At 33.3% G+C, this 16,602-nt stretch overlaps 3 protein-coding genes across 9 annotated transcripts; 2 read left to right on the forward strand and 1 right to left on the reverse strand.

Annotated features, from left to right (window-relative positions):
* Positions 1-1,604: 1,604 nt before the first annotated feature.
* On the forward strand, positions 1,605-6,089 carry LOC133308537 (nuclear transcription factor Y subunit A-3-like). Of its 3 annotated transcripts, none has more exons than XM_061509167.1 (6): positions 1,605-1,795; positions 3,248-3,515; positions 3,866-4,011; positions 4,086-4,160; positions 5,204-5,356; positions 5,438-6,089. In XM_061509167.1, the coding sequence occupies exons 2-6, from the start codon at positions 3,287-3,289 to the stop codon at positions 5,807-5,809; spliced, it is 975 nt and encodes a 324-aa protein (XP_061365151.1). In that variant the 5' UTR covers positions 1,605-1,795; positions 3,248-3,286; the 3' UTR covers positions 5,810-6,089. The 3 variants fall into 3 exon arrangements, with proteins under 3 accessions (XP_061365151.1, XP_061365149.1, XP_061365150.1); XM_061509165.1 differs by having other exon boundaries at positions 3,248-3,536; positions 5,189-5,356; positions 5,438-6,088; XM_061509166.1 differs by having other exon boundaries at positions 5,189-5,356; positions 5,438-6,084.
* A 1,224-nt stretch (positions 6,090-7,313) lies between these two features.
* LOC133308546 (PHD finger protein ALFIN-LIKE 4-like) lies at positions 7,314-11,694 on the forward strand. 5 transcript variants are annotated; one of them, XM_061509179.1, is made up of 5 exons: positions 7,314-7,598; positions 7,865-7,897; positions 8,363-8,591; positions 9,228-9,363; positions 10,966-11,691. In XM_061509179.1, exons 1-5 carry the CDS (start codon positions 7,514-7,516, stop codon positions 11,212-11,214), a joined length of 732 nt encoding a protein of 243 aa, XP_061365163.1. In that variant the 5' UTR covers positions 7,314-7,513; the 3' UTR covers positions 11,215-11,691. The 5 variants fall into 5 exon arrangements, with proteins under 5 accessions (XP_061365163.1, XP_061365164.1, XP_061365162.1 ...); XM_061509180.1 differs by having other exon boundaries at positions 9,228-9,360; XM_061509178.1 differs by having other exon boundaries at positions 9,228-9,360; positions 10,948-11,689.
* Positions 11,695-13,254: 1,560 nt separating this feature from the next.
* On the reverse strand, positions 13,255-14,658 carry LOC133308545 (uncharacterized). The gene has a single exon (XM_061509175.1). The coding sequence runs from the start codon at positions 14,465-14,467 to the stop codon at positions 13,439-13,441; it is 1,029 nt and encodes a 342-aa protein (XP_061365159.1). The 5' UTR covers positions 14,468-14,658; the 3' UTR covers positions 13,255-13,438.
* Positions 14,659-16,602: the final 1,944 nt, after the last annotated feature.

Consider the following 16,602-nt stretch of genomic DNA (forward strand, 5'->3'; position numbering starts at 1 on the left):
GGAGATATTCTCGTTAGTTTATCGCTTCACGACTAGTTCGATCCAAGACGCGTATCAGAATTAAGATTTTAAACTCCTCTTAAATTACATTATTCTTTTTAATCATTAAATAACATAACAATCCATAAAATTATATTTGTTCAGACAGTGGGTTTTGGTCCAATTTGAACCACATAAAATACTAAAATTCTAAAACTAGAATATTTTCCAATAACGTATATAAAAAAAAATGTATTGCATGTTAGTAAGTAGTAACCTAATATATGCTTTTTTTTTCTTTTCTTTTTCTTTAGGTGAAAATCTAATATATGATAAATTCATGTAAATTATTTAAATCCGTCATCATTTTTGGATAAAATTAAATACATAACCTAATACAACATACTCAAACCTTTCACTACTAAATCAAATCCGCCATCATTAGATCATTTATAATGACTTCATAACATTAATAGATAGATATGATAAATGTTAAAAATTACAAGATACGCTATAGTTAAAATATAACATATAAATTTAATATAAGATTTACATAAAAAAAAAAATTTTAAATTTACATAAAAACGTCAATATTTTATGAGTCAACTTGAATTAGTATAAATATAAGCAAATATTATTATTTATCTAATTATTATATGTATCTCATTTATATTGTTATAGAGTTCAAAAAAAAAAAAGGTTAAAAATTATACAAAATATCTAATTCAGTGTATATCAAATCCTAATGCCATAACAATTTTGAAATACCATTATTTATATTTATATCCTATCCTTGAATATTTTTTTTTTGAAATAAAAGGAAAGAAGAAGAATGGAAAAGTTATAGATGTCAAAATGATTCGACACGACATGAATATATGTAATATAAATATGACATAAATTTTTATTTATATCAAAATCTTTAAACAAACACCATATGATTTTTTGTGAATTAATACGATACGACATGAATAACATATAAATTATGGATCAAAATGATAATTAATAAAAAAATTTAAAACAATGGGACGAAACTTAAAAAAAAAATTAAAAAATATACTAAAAAAATAAAAAATAGTAATAAAAAAATACACGTCGATACAAATTTGATACAACACAACAACCAACGCGACATAAATTTTTTAAGGAGGGACATTTTTGTTCAACAAAAATATAATACAAATTTTTTTTTTTTGGATCAAATCGAACATTAATTTTCACATGTGTCGTGGATCAACATGTGTGTCATATAACACCCAGGAAAAGTACACAAACGCTGTTTAGCAAACACAGAAGCCATAAGACACGAGTACGAAACATGAGAGAATGCGATTCTCAATTACTAAAAGACCAAACAGGAAAGAATAACAATAGTACAGCAAAACGACAAAAACGAAATGAGTCATAGAATTTTTTTTTTTTTTAATATAAGAGAATATTTAAAAAAATAGATTCTTAATTTTTTTAATATTATTTTTGTCTTTAATATATAATATAATGGAGGATTGAGAAAGGTGGGAGGGTGGATGGTGAGTGTAGTTGGTGTGTTAATGCAGCACAGTTCATTGTTTATACTTTAAATGACTTACTATAAAGAAAAGGTCAACACTTAGCACTGAAGCCAATATATCCAATCCAATGCAAAACCAAAAACACTTGAAAAATAATTATGGACTCTTTGGAGTGTGATGTGTGAGTGACTCACAGTTTCTTCAAAGCTTGGAACTTGAAACTTTCAAGACACAATACATGCACAGCTTCTTCTTCTAGCAATACCCCTTTTCTAATTCCTCTTCAATTCACCGAATTCCCAAAGGTCTCTCTCTCTCTCTCTCTCTTCTTTGGAGCTTCTTTTTCTCTGTTTTGATCCACCACCATCTTTTCTTCTTCCTTTGTTTTTTCATTTTTCTTAACTCTTTTTTTGTTTTTTAAAACCTTGAATTTGATGACATGCCTGTGAATCTATAGAAGGGTAGCATTTGGAGCTTAAGATGATGGAACTGATCTTAGATAGATAGTGGGTTTTCTTATTTTGCTTAAGACTTTTCTACGTGTTGATGGTTTATACGTTATTGTTATTTTTAGCAACGATTTTTTTTCCTGTGTATATTCTGGGAATTAACCATTTATAGAAAGCTTTCTGGTTCAGGCATGAAAAGCGCTTAAACTTGAAGGAGAAATTCCTTTTCGTTTATTTTTCTTAACTTTTAATGTCCCCATATGATTTTTTTGTTTTGTTTTGATTTTTGTTTTAATGAACGGTCCACATGCATTCTACTCTATATTCTGTTGTGTTTTTTGTTTATGTACCCCAAAAAATTGTCTTTCGTTTACTTGCTTTTTTCTTAAGGTTATATATAAGCTTGTAATTGATTCCTAAAAGCTATATTTTTTAGAGATATATTGATCTGCCTCTTCTTCTCAAATGAAGTCCGAATTCCATGCACCAATTAGGGAAGTCCAAGGAAAAGGGAAACACAATTTTTTTTAAAAAAAAAAAAAAAAAAGGAATTTTGCAGAATTTAAGTTTCCTGTTGAAAAATTTCCTTGTCTGAGCTTCAGCTTAATCGTTGACTGTTGTTGATTAAATTTGAAGAGCATGAGACAACCAAAAAAAAAATATATATAAATTTGAAGGGCACAAGGAGTTCTTTAACAGATAATTTCCCCTTTATTTTGAAAATTGATTACTGATTTAGTTGACGCACACTAAGTAGCATTTGCTTGAAACATTGCATGTAGTTTTCTGTAAGGCAATTCAGGTTTCATGGTCTGCAGAGGATGATAAGTTGATCCAAGAGTTGAAATGTTAACCCCATGGTTCTTCTGATCCTCTATGCGAAATCTGTACAATTACCTTATTGGAGCTTTTGTATACACTTCATACAGTTTGATTTCTTTGTTGTCCAGTCAGTTACATAGAGATAATGGTTTTTTCTCCCACATATCTCTCTTCCCCAACACACATGATGAGTGTATTTTCTGAGAATACACATGCATATGTAAGGATTTATGCCCACTTCCTAAACACAACTACTCTAAGTTGCTAATAAACGGGTTGCAATCTGAACTTGTTTGTCCTTTTTATATAAGGTGGTAGAAATTGACATGTTCCTTTTTAGTTTGGTATGCTTACATTATTCCATACTCTCAAAAGTTCATATTTTGGTTGCTACTAAAAATGCAATAACAATCTGGTAGGCATACATGAGAAAGCTGTAGCCAGATCCAGGTTTCTCATATCTATTTATCTTTTTCTTTTTTGAAGGCGAGTCGATTACTGTTCTAAGAGCCATAGTGGAAAACAATGAAGTGCTTATGTGAGAAAGACTCTAGTCTATGTTCTGCTCATTCAACATCCCCTTATGTTCTTGGATGCCAATCATGGGGCACATCTTCTGAATCTGAAGTCCAACAATCATCTATGTCCAAAAGTTTGAGCTTGAAAGTGGATGTTCTGCCACAACAATGCCACAAGAGCAAGGCACTGAGTTTTCAAATCCAAGAACAGGATTCATCTTCAACTCAATCAACTGGTCAGTCTTTTCCTGAAGTTGGTTCACTTATCAACTGGTGTTTTGTCGTTTGTTTTTGCTATTGGTGTGTATATTTCCTACTGGGAAGCTGCAGCAATACTCCGTATCGTAATAGAAAAGAAATGAAGTAATACAAGTATATGATGGTGATCCTATTGTTAAGCTTTCTCCTCACTTAGCATTTGCTATCGGATAAAAATAATATCCATCCATATAATACAATTTTTTCTTCCAAAAGTTGGAATTTCTCTTAGATGGCTTAGTAAGTATCAGAAAAATTCTTATCAAATACCCTGGCATGTTACTTCATAACCCATATTGATGATTATTTGTGCTGCTTTGGATTCTAGGTCAAATTTCTGTCCAGCATAATTCTTCTACTGGTTCAACACTTAGCGGAACTGGGGGGAAGAGTATGGGATGTCTCATTAGGTCTTCTATGGGGAGTAGGGATTTTACCTTCTCTTCTCCACTACTGGATCACAGCCAATCACTTGTAAGTAGATATATCCTTATGCTTTTGTGGATGGAAGATATATGTAGATAATTTTCCTAAAATTTATGTTTCAGGCTCATATTGCATTCCACTATGCTGATCCATGCTATAGTGGCCTACTAGCTGCTGCATATGGCCCACAGTCTAAGGTAATCAGTACTTCAGTAGAGAATATTCATATATTTTAATTACTGTTAATTTGTGTCACCTTATCTCCACCTCAGTATATTGGTATTCACTGTAAAATAAGAAGTCAAAAATAATCTTATGAGTTATGACTATTGACTGACACTTCACCTCATCAGATTATGGTTTCTTTAGAAAGTAATTTATCTATATAGATCTGATATAAGTGAGGCTAACCCTTCATAATTATTGCTCCACCTTCTTAATTCTGAGTGCATTTGGTAGGATGCTATTTTGTTCTGATTTTTGTTTATAACAGCTTTGGTGTTATTATGTAATTGATTTAGGAACAGATTAAAGGCCTTTCTGGGAAAGCATTATGTTAATATTGTATGTAGGTTCCTTTGAAATGGAATTAACTATGTTCAAACCATTTAAAAGACTTTCAAACAGATATTAGGAGTAAATGTTGCAGCGGGTAAATCCTGGTTGTACCTTTATGTGTTTCTTTAAATGGATCATTCAAGAGTTCATGCTGTGTGTTGGTGTTTAGTTTTTTTTACAGCCTTCAGAATCTTTTCAGCCAGTAATCCATATCTTAATTAATTCTTCAGATTTTTAGTGCTACCGATAATTTATCAGTGTTGCAGATACTCATCGTTAGTAAAGTTGGTCTATGATGTATATTTCCATTAAAAAATGTTTTTAGTTTTCCTTTGCATCCTTTGTTTTTTTTTTCCCCATTGCTTTTCTTATTTATTAAAATGATTATTTATGGTGGGAAAGTTGTTAATTATCTTTGACACATTGGAGATGCAATCTTTATAAGAAAGCATGGTTATTCTTGTTGGCCTTTTCCTTAGTTGATTAAAAAAGAAAGTGGGCTCTCTATAAGCTTCAATTCTTTGAATTTCTCATATGATGTGTAAGTTCTCTAAATTAGTCAATTACCTGAAAATATTACATAAAGCCATGACACTTGTAGTACTTACTTTACATGCATATAGCATCAACATGAATTCTAAAATATATGCCATCATAATTTGACCAGATTCATCATTCCCAGCTAATGGGAACTGCTCCAGTTCGAATTCCTCTGCCCTTAGATCTTACAGAAGAACCCATATATGTGAATTCAAAGCAGTACCATGCTATTCTGAGGCGTAGACAGTATCGAGCAAAACTCGAAGCACATAATAAACTCATCAAGGATCGGAAAGTGAGTGCATTTTTAATTTCCTCTCTTCTCTTAAGAGCAATCAATTTCTCTTAAAATCACACAAATAATATTGTTGTGCAGCCGTATCTTCATGAGTCCCGCCATCTACATGCATTAAAGAGAGCTAGAGGAGCCGGTGGTCGTTTTCTCAATACTAAAACTCTCCAAGAAGAAGAATCAAACCTTACTTCAGCAAACCATGGCCTAAATGTTTGCAGCATTACTCGTTTGAATCTGAGTGGAAACATGCCAGAATCCAAGGTAGAAAACTACAGAGATGGTGCTTCAATCTCAAGCTGTTCTGATATCACATTTGCATCTAATAGGGTTGAAATCTTCCAGCAACAACAGGAGTCAGACTTCAGGTTATGTGGTTTCCCTTCTCACACTGGAAGGGATATGCAAGATAAGGGTGGTGGTGCCAATCAACACGGTTTATCTGTTCTCATGTGACTGAGGGCACATCATAGTATTAGTAGTTAATTCTTCATCATTCAGATGTAGACCACTGCTTGTGTTGTGTTCCCTTGGGAAGTCATCCTTGGCTCATGTCTTACCAGGACAATGATATGGACATTTCATTTGCTACCTATTTTGTTGCCTAAATTTGTTTGGGCAATGAAACAATTAGCACAATTAGGAATCAACCTGACTTGTCAAAAACCATGTTTTTCTATGTTGATGTCATATTTGCAACATGTTTGTCTTTGTTGAAATGCAAATAAATGGCTTCAAATTGTTTGTATCTAATGTTCATGTCAAAGATCTAATGTTTGTCTTTGTTTGCAATTGTGTTAATAATTTGGCAGGGAAAGCTTTGTTTTCTTTGTGCTCCGCGATTGAATTAGCTAATTAATCGATAAATCAGTAGTGAAATAAAAAAAATATATTATTATTTGGTAGGGAAAGGTTATACTTACAACTTATTTTCTTTACAATCTCTTATAACTATATATTTTAACCGTTGATTTCCGTCAATCAACGATTATTATTTATTGTGATTTAATAATTAATTAATAAATTTAATTTGCGAAAATCTTAACCATTGATTGACGGAAATCAACAGTTAAGATATATGGTTGTAAGAGGTTGTAAAGAAAATAGGTTGTAAGTATAACTTTTTCCTATTTAGTAATAATAATTATTTTTATTTATAACTTTTTACAATTATATTTTAATCTTCACTTTTCGTTAATCAACGGTTATTATTTTTACAAATCAAATTTATAAATTAATTATTAATTCGTAATAAATGATAATCGTTGGTTCATAAACATCTAATATACCAACTATTAATTAGATGAGATTTAAAAAAATTTCCTTTCATCTTACAAAATACTACTATCAACTACGATGCGAATTTCATCTCTCTTGGCTGACAGTTACTTTTAACTTTGGTTGACTATTTTGATTTTTAATCAATACATTTATTAGAGACAACTCGGACAAGGAAAAAATTTAAATATACTTTCGAATTTGAGTATATAATTAGAAGATAATATTAAAATAAAATAAAATAAAAGTGCTGACACACGTTGGGCAGAAATCCTAACTGGTTGGGTCCCACACGATTGCATCATTGTGTTGTGGATATGTTTATAAAACAAATGAATTAAGGGGACGTTTTTGTTACAGGTCGTCGTCGTTTTGGGAGAGAAATTAAGGTATTTTTGTAATTATAATTTATTTTAGAATTATAATAGTCTTTTTTATTATAATTTTTTAACCCAAAATAACGTCGTTTTGAAAGCGAATATTATCTAGATTCACTTTATAAACATTAAATCCATAAATTAATACATTGGAAAATAAATTAAAACGAATTTGAGAAATGATGTCCGATCATCCACGTCATAATTTTAGTTACGGTGGATATGAGCGCAGAGGATCCAACATGCATATAAATTCCAAACATAAACGCATACCCTGCGCTGCTGCGTGCTGCTGCGTTGTTTTTTGTTCTCTCTCTTCTCTCTCTCTCTCTCTTTCTCTCTCTGTCTCTGTCTCTGTCTCTGTCTCTCTCAGAGAAGTGTGTGTGGGTTGTGAAATAAAATTGTGGCGTATCATGCAAGAGAGTTAGTGAGACCCTAAACGACCTCGTTTTCACTGTCTCTGAGCGTGACAAACAACAATTGCTTCTGATTTCGCGTTTGGATAATGGAGATGAGAGGTCGCTCCGTCGAAGATATTTTTCACGATTTCAAGGGCCGAAGAGCTGGCGTCATCAAAGCCCTCACCACTGGTAATGTAATGTGCTTCGCATTCCATGCATTATAAATTAATAATTACCCCTTCCTTTCTTAATTATTATTTAATTCAATTTTTCCTAACAAATTAAGAAACCAAAAATTATTTTTTTTTTTTAAATATATCATATTTCGTGTTTCTTGAGTAAATAACCAATTAGTTATACGCATCCTTTGTTTCGTGTTTCTAGATCTACGTACTTGACAAAACTTGCTCTTTTTTGAAATGTTTTCCCTTATTTAACGTTTTTGATTGTTGCAGATGTTGAAGATTTCTTCAGCCAATGTGATCCTGGTTAGTTACGCTCGAATGCTTTAACTTAATTTATTAAATTAAATAAAGTTCTGTTGAATTCACCAGTCGATGTAGCCATGAACTATAGTGCAGTGCTTGTTGCCCTTCTATGATTAAATATAGTTGCAGACTGTATTCAAGCATGTTGTGAATTTGTGATATACAATATGCACTGGGAGAATGTGTTTTCTCCTTAAGGTCAGTGATTGGTTACATAGTTGTAAAACATGTGATTGTCAAATGTTGTTATTGACTGTTGTGAATTCATTTGATTCGCCATTATGGAATGCTTGATACTTCTCAAAACCCTTTTGAGTGTGAATTTTGATTTGGGAGTAATGATGTAATGGGGTTATTCTAGCTGCAGATAAAATATAATGTGAAGGTAGAATTGCAAATTATTTTTCCATAATGAATTTTTTTTCTTTGCAGTTTTGTATGTTATTATTTATTTATTTTTCCCAGATAAGGAGAACTTGTGCTTATATGGATTGCCTGATGAGCGGTGGGAAGTAAATTTACCCGTTGAAGAAGTTCCTCCAGAGCTTCCTGAGCCTGTGCTGGGCCTTAACTTTGCTAGGGATGGCATGCAAGAAAAAGACTGGTTATCTTTAGTTGCTGTTCATAGTGATACATGGTTACTTGGCCTTGCCTTCTATTTTGGAGCCAGATTTGGGTTTGATAGAGCTGAGAGGTATATCTTACTCTGAGCATTTTTCTTTTTATCCGAAGTCAACTTGTAAAGAAGTTGGCTTAAGATGAGGTTGAAAATAAGGAAGCATTTTGGGTCATGCTTGTCTGATTTATCACATTGGTTCAGTGTTGGTCGGTGTTGGTTTTTTGTTTTTCCCCCCCTTGTTGCGTTGGAGTTTTCTTCTTGCTTGCTTAGTACTAACAATTGTTTCCACTTACTAGTTGTTTGTATCACAGCTTTTTATCCCAGTTGATTTGTAATTTTGTTTGCTTATTTGCTGAAACAGTTGCCTACCTTGATGGAGGCAAAGATGTTGAAGCATAGAATAGCATGTTTAGCATTTTCTTTCTGAGAAAAATAAATAGATAAATAAGATGAAGGGGAGAGAGAGAGAGAGAGAGAGAGAGAGAGAGAGAGAGAGAGAGAGAGGACAGACGTAGAGGAGGAAAAGTTGGACTTTTATTTTGATTATGTTGTGAATGATAGATCCCTATCAGTGGTCTGTTATTTAGCAGGCATAATCAATTTTCTTTCAGTCACCATTTAATAATCTGTGCAGTTGTTCTGGATACTTGTTAATGTTGTATATCTTTTCTTTTGCATCTGTCTACTCATGATTTGGCATTTGTAATGCAGGAAACGACTATTCAATATGATTAATGAACTACCAACAATATTTGAAGTTGTTTCTGGCACATCAAAGAAACAAGTTAAAGAAAAGTCTTCAGTTTCAAACAACAGTGGCAGCAAATCTAAGTCCGGCTCTAAAGTGGTAAATAAAATTTTTATCCGCACACCCACACAATCCAAACAAATACATTTGTTCATACATACTTGTCTCTCTGAGTTGTAGGCTGTTTATAATAGAAACCCTCTTTAGAATTATGTCCCCCAGGTAAAGGATCAATGAATGTATTTCATATGCATTAGATCTATATAACCATCTCCATGAGATAAATCTGGTAACATATTTTAAGGTATTATTAGAAGTTAAGTTTTTAATATTCTATTCAATCTATACTAAATTACTGCTATATATGCCTTAGGAGTTTAGAATTATGGTATCTCCTAGATATAACCCTTGACCTAAAATATAGTAAGCTATGGTCAGTGGGTAGTGTCTTTTTTTTTATTTCTTCTTTTGCAGTTTTAAATTCCTTTTTCTCACCAAATGATGGTAGCTCAGTTGGCGCCAGGGAACTGAGCAGGTGAGGGTGAGAGCATGTGTTCGATCCTCCCTAGTACCGTCTTTGAGAGGGGTTTAAAGCCTTAATTTCCGGACCCTCCTCGAATCGTACTAGTCGCGAAGCGATAAAACGATTTGAATATCTCAAAAAAAAAAATCCCTTTTCTCTCTTTGCTCTAAATAAAAATAAAATAAATAAGTGGATTGACATGGCTCTTGTGCAAATTAGAAGCATTAAGCTTGTGGCCGCTTAACTTTCTGTTGTCTGCCTTACCCAAGACAAGGTGTGAAAACTTGGTATTAAGTATTAACTGTAATAATCTAAACTTACAGACGCTGAACTGATTTTTTTTTTAAGAAAAAAAGAAAAAGAAAGAAAGAAAGAAGAAGAAAATGGGCAACTAGTTTAATTGGCTGCTTTCAGCAAGACCAGAATGAAACAATCCTTTAAATCAAGAACTAAAAGGGTTCTTCCTCATTCAAGACATTGTCATTTACCCAGAAAAAGTAGCCAGAGTGGGAAACAATCTGTGTTAATCTTGCATGACCTTGTTACAACTTCTCCCTTCCATCATTAACCTAAAAAAAAAAAAAAAGATGAGGTGTTTGATTTGCATTTTGGTGATAAGGAAAGAACTCCATCCTTGGCCATGCTTATTGTGTATTAGTTTTGACCTTGCTTCCACATTCAAAATTTAAAATTAAGATGAATAAATTGGTTGCACTGATTGATTCTTGTGATTGATTCTTGCAAGCACTGTACTCGTAAAATGAAATTTGGTCTGAAGTTATGGCATGCAAATGAGTATCGAACTGTTAATGAACTCCCTCTCTGTTTAGACTTGCAAGTTGCAACTGCTACCCACCATCCTGTAAGGGATGTTACAGGGATGGAGAAATAAAAAAAGGAGAGAAAAGGATCCTATCCTAATATGTTATTTCATGTTTCTTTATTGTTATTTTGAATTCAGAATGTAGAATTTGGAAATTCATTATTGATAGTGGTATCTCTATTGTTTTTAAAGTGTATGATTTAAGTCAGGCTGTAAATTGAATGTATACTGTGGGAGGTTAAGAATATCTTACTTGCTTAGGTGGTGTTATCTTGTTTGTGGTTCCCTTTCACTCGTATAGTTTTTGTTCTCATCTAATTTGTGGCTGGTGGAGCAGCGGGCTCCTGAAACACAGGGTAGACAGTCAAAGGCATTACAATCAAAAGATGAGGACGAAGGACTGGAAGAGCTAGAGGATGCTGAACATGGAGAGGCCTTTTGTGGGGCATGTGGTGAGAATAATGATGGCGCTAATGAGTTCTGGATTTGCTGTGACATCTGTGAGAAGTGGTTCCATGGCAAATGTGTGAAGATCACCCCTGCTAGGGCAGAGCATATCAAGCAATACAAGTGCCCATCATGCAGTAACAAGAGAGCACGCTAACCAAGTTTCCATCTTGGACAAACTGTTGGAGTCTTTGCTGACCTGGTTAATATGCTTTCCTTTCTAGATGCAGTTGATGGATAGTTTTTCTGTTTGACACATGCAGGTTTATTTTCTAGTCTGTAGGATTTATCAATGCTAGTCTGATAGGATTTATGCTTTGTCGGTTTTGTTGTTGCCTGCAAGTCATTTGATGCCTACTTGGGTTTATCTATGTGTAGTTGAAGCATTGTTGACTTGGTAAAGTTTAGGTCTTTTCCCGAGTCTCTGCTTTGGAACCACCTCGGCAAAGGCTTCATACAAGTGGGATTGAAACCATAATCTCCTGGCCACCATTTCCTCATGGAAATGAAAGTAGAACTGCATTTGCACCAATTGAATGGCATGACATCTTGGCGTCTTAATTTTTGTAGTCCCTTTCGAATGTTGAGTGGGAAACAATGTTTAGTAGTCTAGGGCCCAAGCCAGATTTGATGCCCAGAAAATAGGAGCCTAGAACACAGTATATGCATGTCTAACCAAAACCCAAACCGAGAGAGGTTGAGATAAACGCATGCCATTAAACAACTAGTATGAGACCGGTGAATTGGCTATAAATGAGTCGAACCGGTATTAAACTGGCATACTATTTGAACCGATTTTTAGATTTTTTTATAAAACATTCAATGAAATTGAACATGAGACTTGGTGCTGGGGACATGTAGTGACCTACTGGTTGATTTATTTACCCAGTATCCGTGACCGGGTCACAAGGAGCTTAATTAAATTGATTTTCATTGGATGCTGGGTTGGGAAATGGCAAATCTCCATGCCTCACTTTTTAGTTTTTATTTCTCATTTTGTATGTCCAAAAAAGAAAAAAAAAATTGTGTTCAACTATTGTGTTGTAAATAATACTGATCAACACATTAACAAGGATATTACACATTAATTTCCAGAGTAAGGATATTCTAACTACAAAAAATTCTTACTACTAACTTATTACCCATCACATCACTATTGGATCAAAGAGAGAGAATGTTAAAAAGTTTTCGAAGAGAGAGAAAATGTTAATCTAATGATGATTAAATAGGTAGTAAGTTGATAGTGAAACATTTTGGTAGTGAAAATATCTCTCCTCTAATTTTAATTTGTTCAAGATTCTATATGGGTACCACGACATTTGCGAAACAGGTAACATATGGCCACCATGTAATTTATATTTTCAAAATAATGATACTCTACTCCCATCTCTACCCACCCAACATGTTGGTAGTCCCCCCATTCAATTATAGCTATCCACCACAAACCAAACCCATATAGAAATAAGGCAAAATAACTTGCAAGGGAAATATTTTTACAGCAACCAATTACAACTATAGCTTATTGGTAAGATATAGTTGTAATTTTAAAAACTATTTTTTTTTTTCTCTTTTCAAAAGATTGTCGGTTGATATGGGAGAAAGAAAAAATAACTTTAATATTATAATTATATTTTAAAACAATTTTAATATTATATAATGTCTTATTGGTAAAATATAATTATAATTTTAAAAACTATTTTTTTCTCTTCTCATAAGGTGACGGACAAAGAAGAAACAATTTTAATATTACAACAATTTTAATATTACAATTATGTCTTACTGATAAGATATAATTGTGATTAGTTGCATAAGAGGAAATTTTTTGCAGAGCTGGGACCCTAAAAATAAATATCTTAAAGTTGTTCCCACTTCCCACTCATCAGCATTGATCTATTCATAGAAAAAGGTGAGTGGAAAAATACAAGATTCCCAAAAAGGGTGATAAGTGGCTGCTATACCCAACTCAGAGAATTCTTATTCGAAAGACCTCAGTGGGTTGTATGGTAGACAAGATTCAATTAGAAAGCCACAAGCTTTATACAATATTGAAATTAAAGGAATTTTGGTTTCAGGGTTTCTAAAGACCCTTGTGGGATTTAAACCACATTAGCGCATGATTATAAGGTCAGACTTCCAAATCAATATGAGGAATATGCATAATATCAATGGTGACTAAAAGAAACATAAAATATAGTTGTGTTCTAAGAAAAATTTTATTTTCAAAATATATATAAGATGACCTACAATAACTTACATTGATCAAGCAGGCATGCTGAAGCTGAAAGAAATTAAGGGCATAAATTAGACAAAAGAAAGAAAGAGAGGAGAAAACCTCTTCTCCTTTTCTTTGTTTTCTTTGTTGTTATAATTCTATCCTTTGGTCAAGTCAAAACCTCTTGATTTTTCGTGGAAAGTCGTTTTAGGAACTCATAAGTAATGATCATTGTTGTGGCAGACACTGACATTGAAGCCCATCTAGGTCCCAACCCTCTGTAACAAGCCATCCAACCACCTTCCTTAACCAAATTCCTCAGTGTCTGCATAACTGTTGGTCCACGACGCCCATTCTCATCACCATCCAAGACCTGCAATCTTGTCTTGATTGTATCCAGTGGCATGGTAATCAAAGCACACATTCCACCAGCCATTGCTGCACTGACTCCCTGAACTGCCATTACTGTTTTTGAATCTGGCCTCAATTCATTAGCTGCATTACCACTCCTCTCATCATTATCATCTTTCTTACACAAGTAGTATCCAACTCCACCCCAAAGCAGCCTTTGTGCAACAGAATATGAACCCCACCAAACTGCATTTGAAGGTGCATATGTCAAAATGGATATCCCAAAACCCCTATAGAATCCCCTAAGACCATCTGTCCTAAGAATTTTCCTAAAGGCATCAATCCCATTGATATATTGAGGTGAAGAACTAGAACCACCTTGAACCATCAACCTCTGGCTCACAACATCAACTGGGGTCCACACAAGTTGAGCTGCCATGGCTGCACTCAATCCTGCAGCTGCATTGGCAATTGTAGCAGCAGTTGGTTCAGCTAGCCCAAAACTAAGGGTAGCAGTACCTACATTACTCTTGGTAACCTCAAGTGCAGCCATATATAAGGCTCTAGCAGGGATTGTACCCATCAAAGAAGTCCCAAACCCTCTGTACAATGCTCTAAAACCCTCAACCCTGATCACTGAAAATGCACTCTTGATGCAAGAAGCTTGAGATTGAGCTACTTGCAACCGGGTTTTCAACACAACAATAGGGTACAGAGTTGCTGAAACCCCAGAGAAAAGTGCTGCACCCAGCAAGAAGAACTTTGATTTATCAAGCTTTTCCCAATCAATATCAGCTGGGACATGAACCTCTGCTCCTGATTCTTCCTCAGCCGCACCCAAGCTCATTTTAGCCACTTTCTCAAACCTAATGACACGACCCACAAATCAAAATTTGATTTTTTTTTTTTTCTTCCCCTTTTCAAATTCCTTTGCTCCTCATCATCTACAACTCTAACTGTACAAATTTGACGACGTTGCAAAAGAAAAATAAAAAATTCTAACTGTACAATTTGGGAATACAATAACATCAGTTACGAAATTTTTACAATTTGAGGAGGAATCAATGGAAGGAAGTGGAAGTGAGTGTTTCCCTCTTGTGGAACCAGATATTAATGAATCAACAGAGAGAGAGAGAGATGGGTGGGCAACCGGAATTACAGGTTGATTTCATGCTTCATTGTGGATGGAATCATGGAATAGCAAATAATGAAAAACAAGGAAATTAATAAAAAAAACAATTGGATGCCATTTCATTTTATTCATCCTAAAATACTAAAATATATATCTAAAAAGGAAAAGTACGATTTGTGAGCTGACACGTGTCGGTTAGATTAGGAGCTGATTTTGTGTGTTAAAGTTGTCAGGGTTAATGAAGTGGTAACCCTTATCCAGTATTCTTCATGAAGTTGGAATAATCAGCTGCGGTTCGTACCATGTAGCTCGTTTATTCAGCAACCCAACTATATTATTCCACGTTAATATTCCTTACTTTACTTTTTTAATCTCTCGGTGATACTGATATGGAAAAAATAACATAAAAGAAACTTTTACAGTAAAGTCTTTTTTTGTTTCTAATAAAAATTATGATTCTCATCTTCGTTCTTTATAAAAAAATAATACTCATATAAGTTCATTTTTAGGGAACTAAATTGAATTTTCATTGAATTTTTAAAAATTATATTTTCAAAGAATTGAAATTATAAAAGAATTAATTTTTTTTTTTTGTTGTATGGAACAAAAATAGAGACCATATTTTTTTTATTATGGATCAAAGCGACTTTACTCAAACTTTTATAACAAATGATCTATAAAATTGGGTGGGAGTAGGTAAATAACCAGATAGGAGAGAGAATAATATTTCCAAACAATATTCATCTCAATAAAATATTAATGTATAAAGAGTATAGAGAACTAGATAGATAAGAGAGGAGTATAAGTGTAGCATAAAATTTTATTAAGAAAAATTTAAATGAAAGAGAAAGCAATTTGCCTTCTTTTATTCGATTTTGTTTTTTTCTTGCACGGCTCTTTTTTTTTTTTTTTGGTATGCTCTTGCACGGCTCTTTAACTTTGGTGTAGTTTGGTCAAAATGTAACATAATGTGAATTTATAAATGTAACTTAATTTATGAACTTCTGTAAGCCTTTGAAATCACATCAATCCATTTTCCTGGGATAACATATTCCCAAATTACAAACTTTTTTTTTGGAGGTTCCCTTTTATCTGTTTATATGTACAACAAGAAAACTATTTATCCTATAGAATATACTATTATGATCTCACAACTGATTTATGTAATTTCAAATGAATATTCAAAAACAAATAATTTGTGGAAAAAATTTGGCAAACATAAAGTACAGAGAAAGTCGCAACAAAAGGGAAAAAATATATATATATTACCAGTTTGATCCTCAATGAATATAAGGAGAATGTACGGTCCTTTTCCTCACTTGAAAGGTCCCTAGGGAAGAAAGACAAAGGCCATAGGCATTGCATAAATGTGCATGTGGTCAAGCTACGATTACTAGGTGGTCTTCTATAAGAAGCAACATGGTTTGTGGAGGAAAATGTTGTTTTCTAGAATACAAGGTGCCCAACTAATAATGAATCTTATTGGCTTAAGATGTAGGTGGGGTTCTCATTTTGTGCTTGTGAGTAGCAGGAGTTCGAGATTCACAGGGAACATATAAATATTGTGATCCAACGATCAAAGTTAACTATATAGCCTTTGCACTACTTAGCATATGTACTTGTTACTTATATTACCTTTTAATTTCAATTCTTTACTTGTTTTTTAGGGGGTACATTATGTATCTTGTCATTAATTTGACGTTTCAACATTCAACCACAATATGTTTCCCAGTAGTTAAATAAATAAATAAACCTTCGTTTATCCAATAAATAGATAAATAAACCTTCCTATAATTTGACAACGAGTCTGTAACCTCTAGTCACATAAGTAGCTTTCATTTTCTATAATT

The sequence above is a fragment of the Gastrolobium bilobum genome, unplaced genomic scaffold (genome assembly GCF_033153095.1).
Source record: "Gastrolobium bilobum isolate Gb01-03AN ecotype WA unplaced genomic scaffold, APGP_CSIRO_Gbil_v1 utg2193, whole genome shotgun sequence".
Classification (NCBI taxonomy): domain Eukaryota; kingdom Viridiplantae; phylum Streptophyta; class Magnoliopsida; order Fabales; family Fabaceae; genus Gastrolobium; species Gastrolobium bilobum.

Bases quoted from the DNA above. Each gene is read 5' to 3' on its own strand.
- LOC133308546 (XM_061509177.1), top strand. From the start codon at position 7,514: ATGGAGATGAGAGGTCGCTCCGTCGAAGATATTTTTCACGATTTCAAG. The intron at 7,599-7,864 runs GTAATGTAATGT...TGATTGTTGCAG, and splicing joins CATCAAAGCCCTCACCACTG to ATGTTGAAGATTTCTTCAGC. The intron at 7,898-8,362 runs GTTAGTTACGCT...TATTTTTCCCAG, and splicing joins CTTCAGCCAATGTGATCCTG to ATAAGGAGAACTTGTGCTTA.
- LOC133308537 (XM_061509165.1), top strand. From the start codon at position 3,287: ATGAAGTGCTTATGTGAGAAAGACTCTAGTCTATGTTCTGCTCATTCA. The intron at 3,537-3,865 runs GTTCACTTATCA...TTTGGATTCTAG, and splicing joins TCAGTCTTTTCCTGAAGTTG to GTCAAATTTCTGTCCAGCAT. The intron at 4,161-5,188 runs GTAATCAGTACT...TAATTTGACCAG, and splicing joins CATATGGCCCACAGTCTAAG to ATTCATCATTCCCAGCTAAT.
- LOC133308545 (XM_061509175.1), bottom strand. From the start codon at position 14,467: ATGAGCTTGGGTGCGGCTGAGGAAGAATCAGGAGCAGAGGTTCATGTC.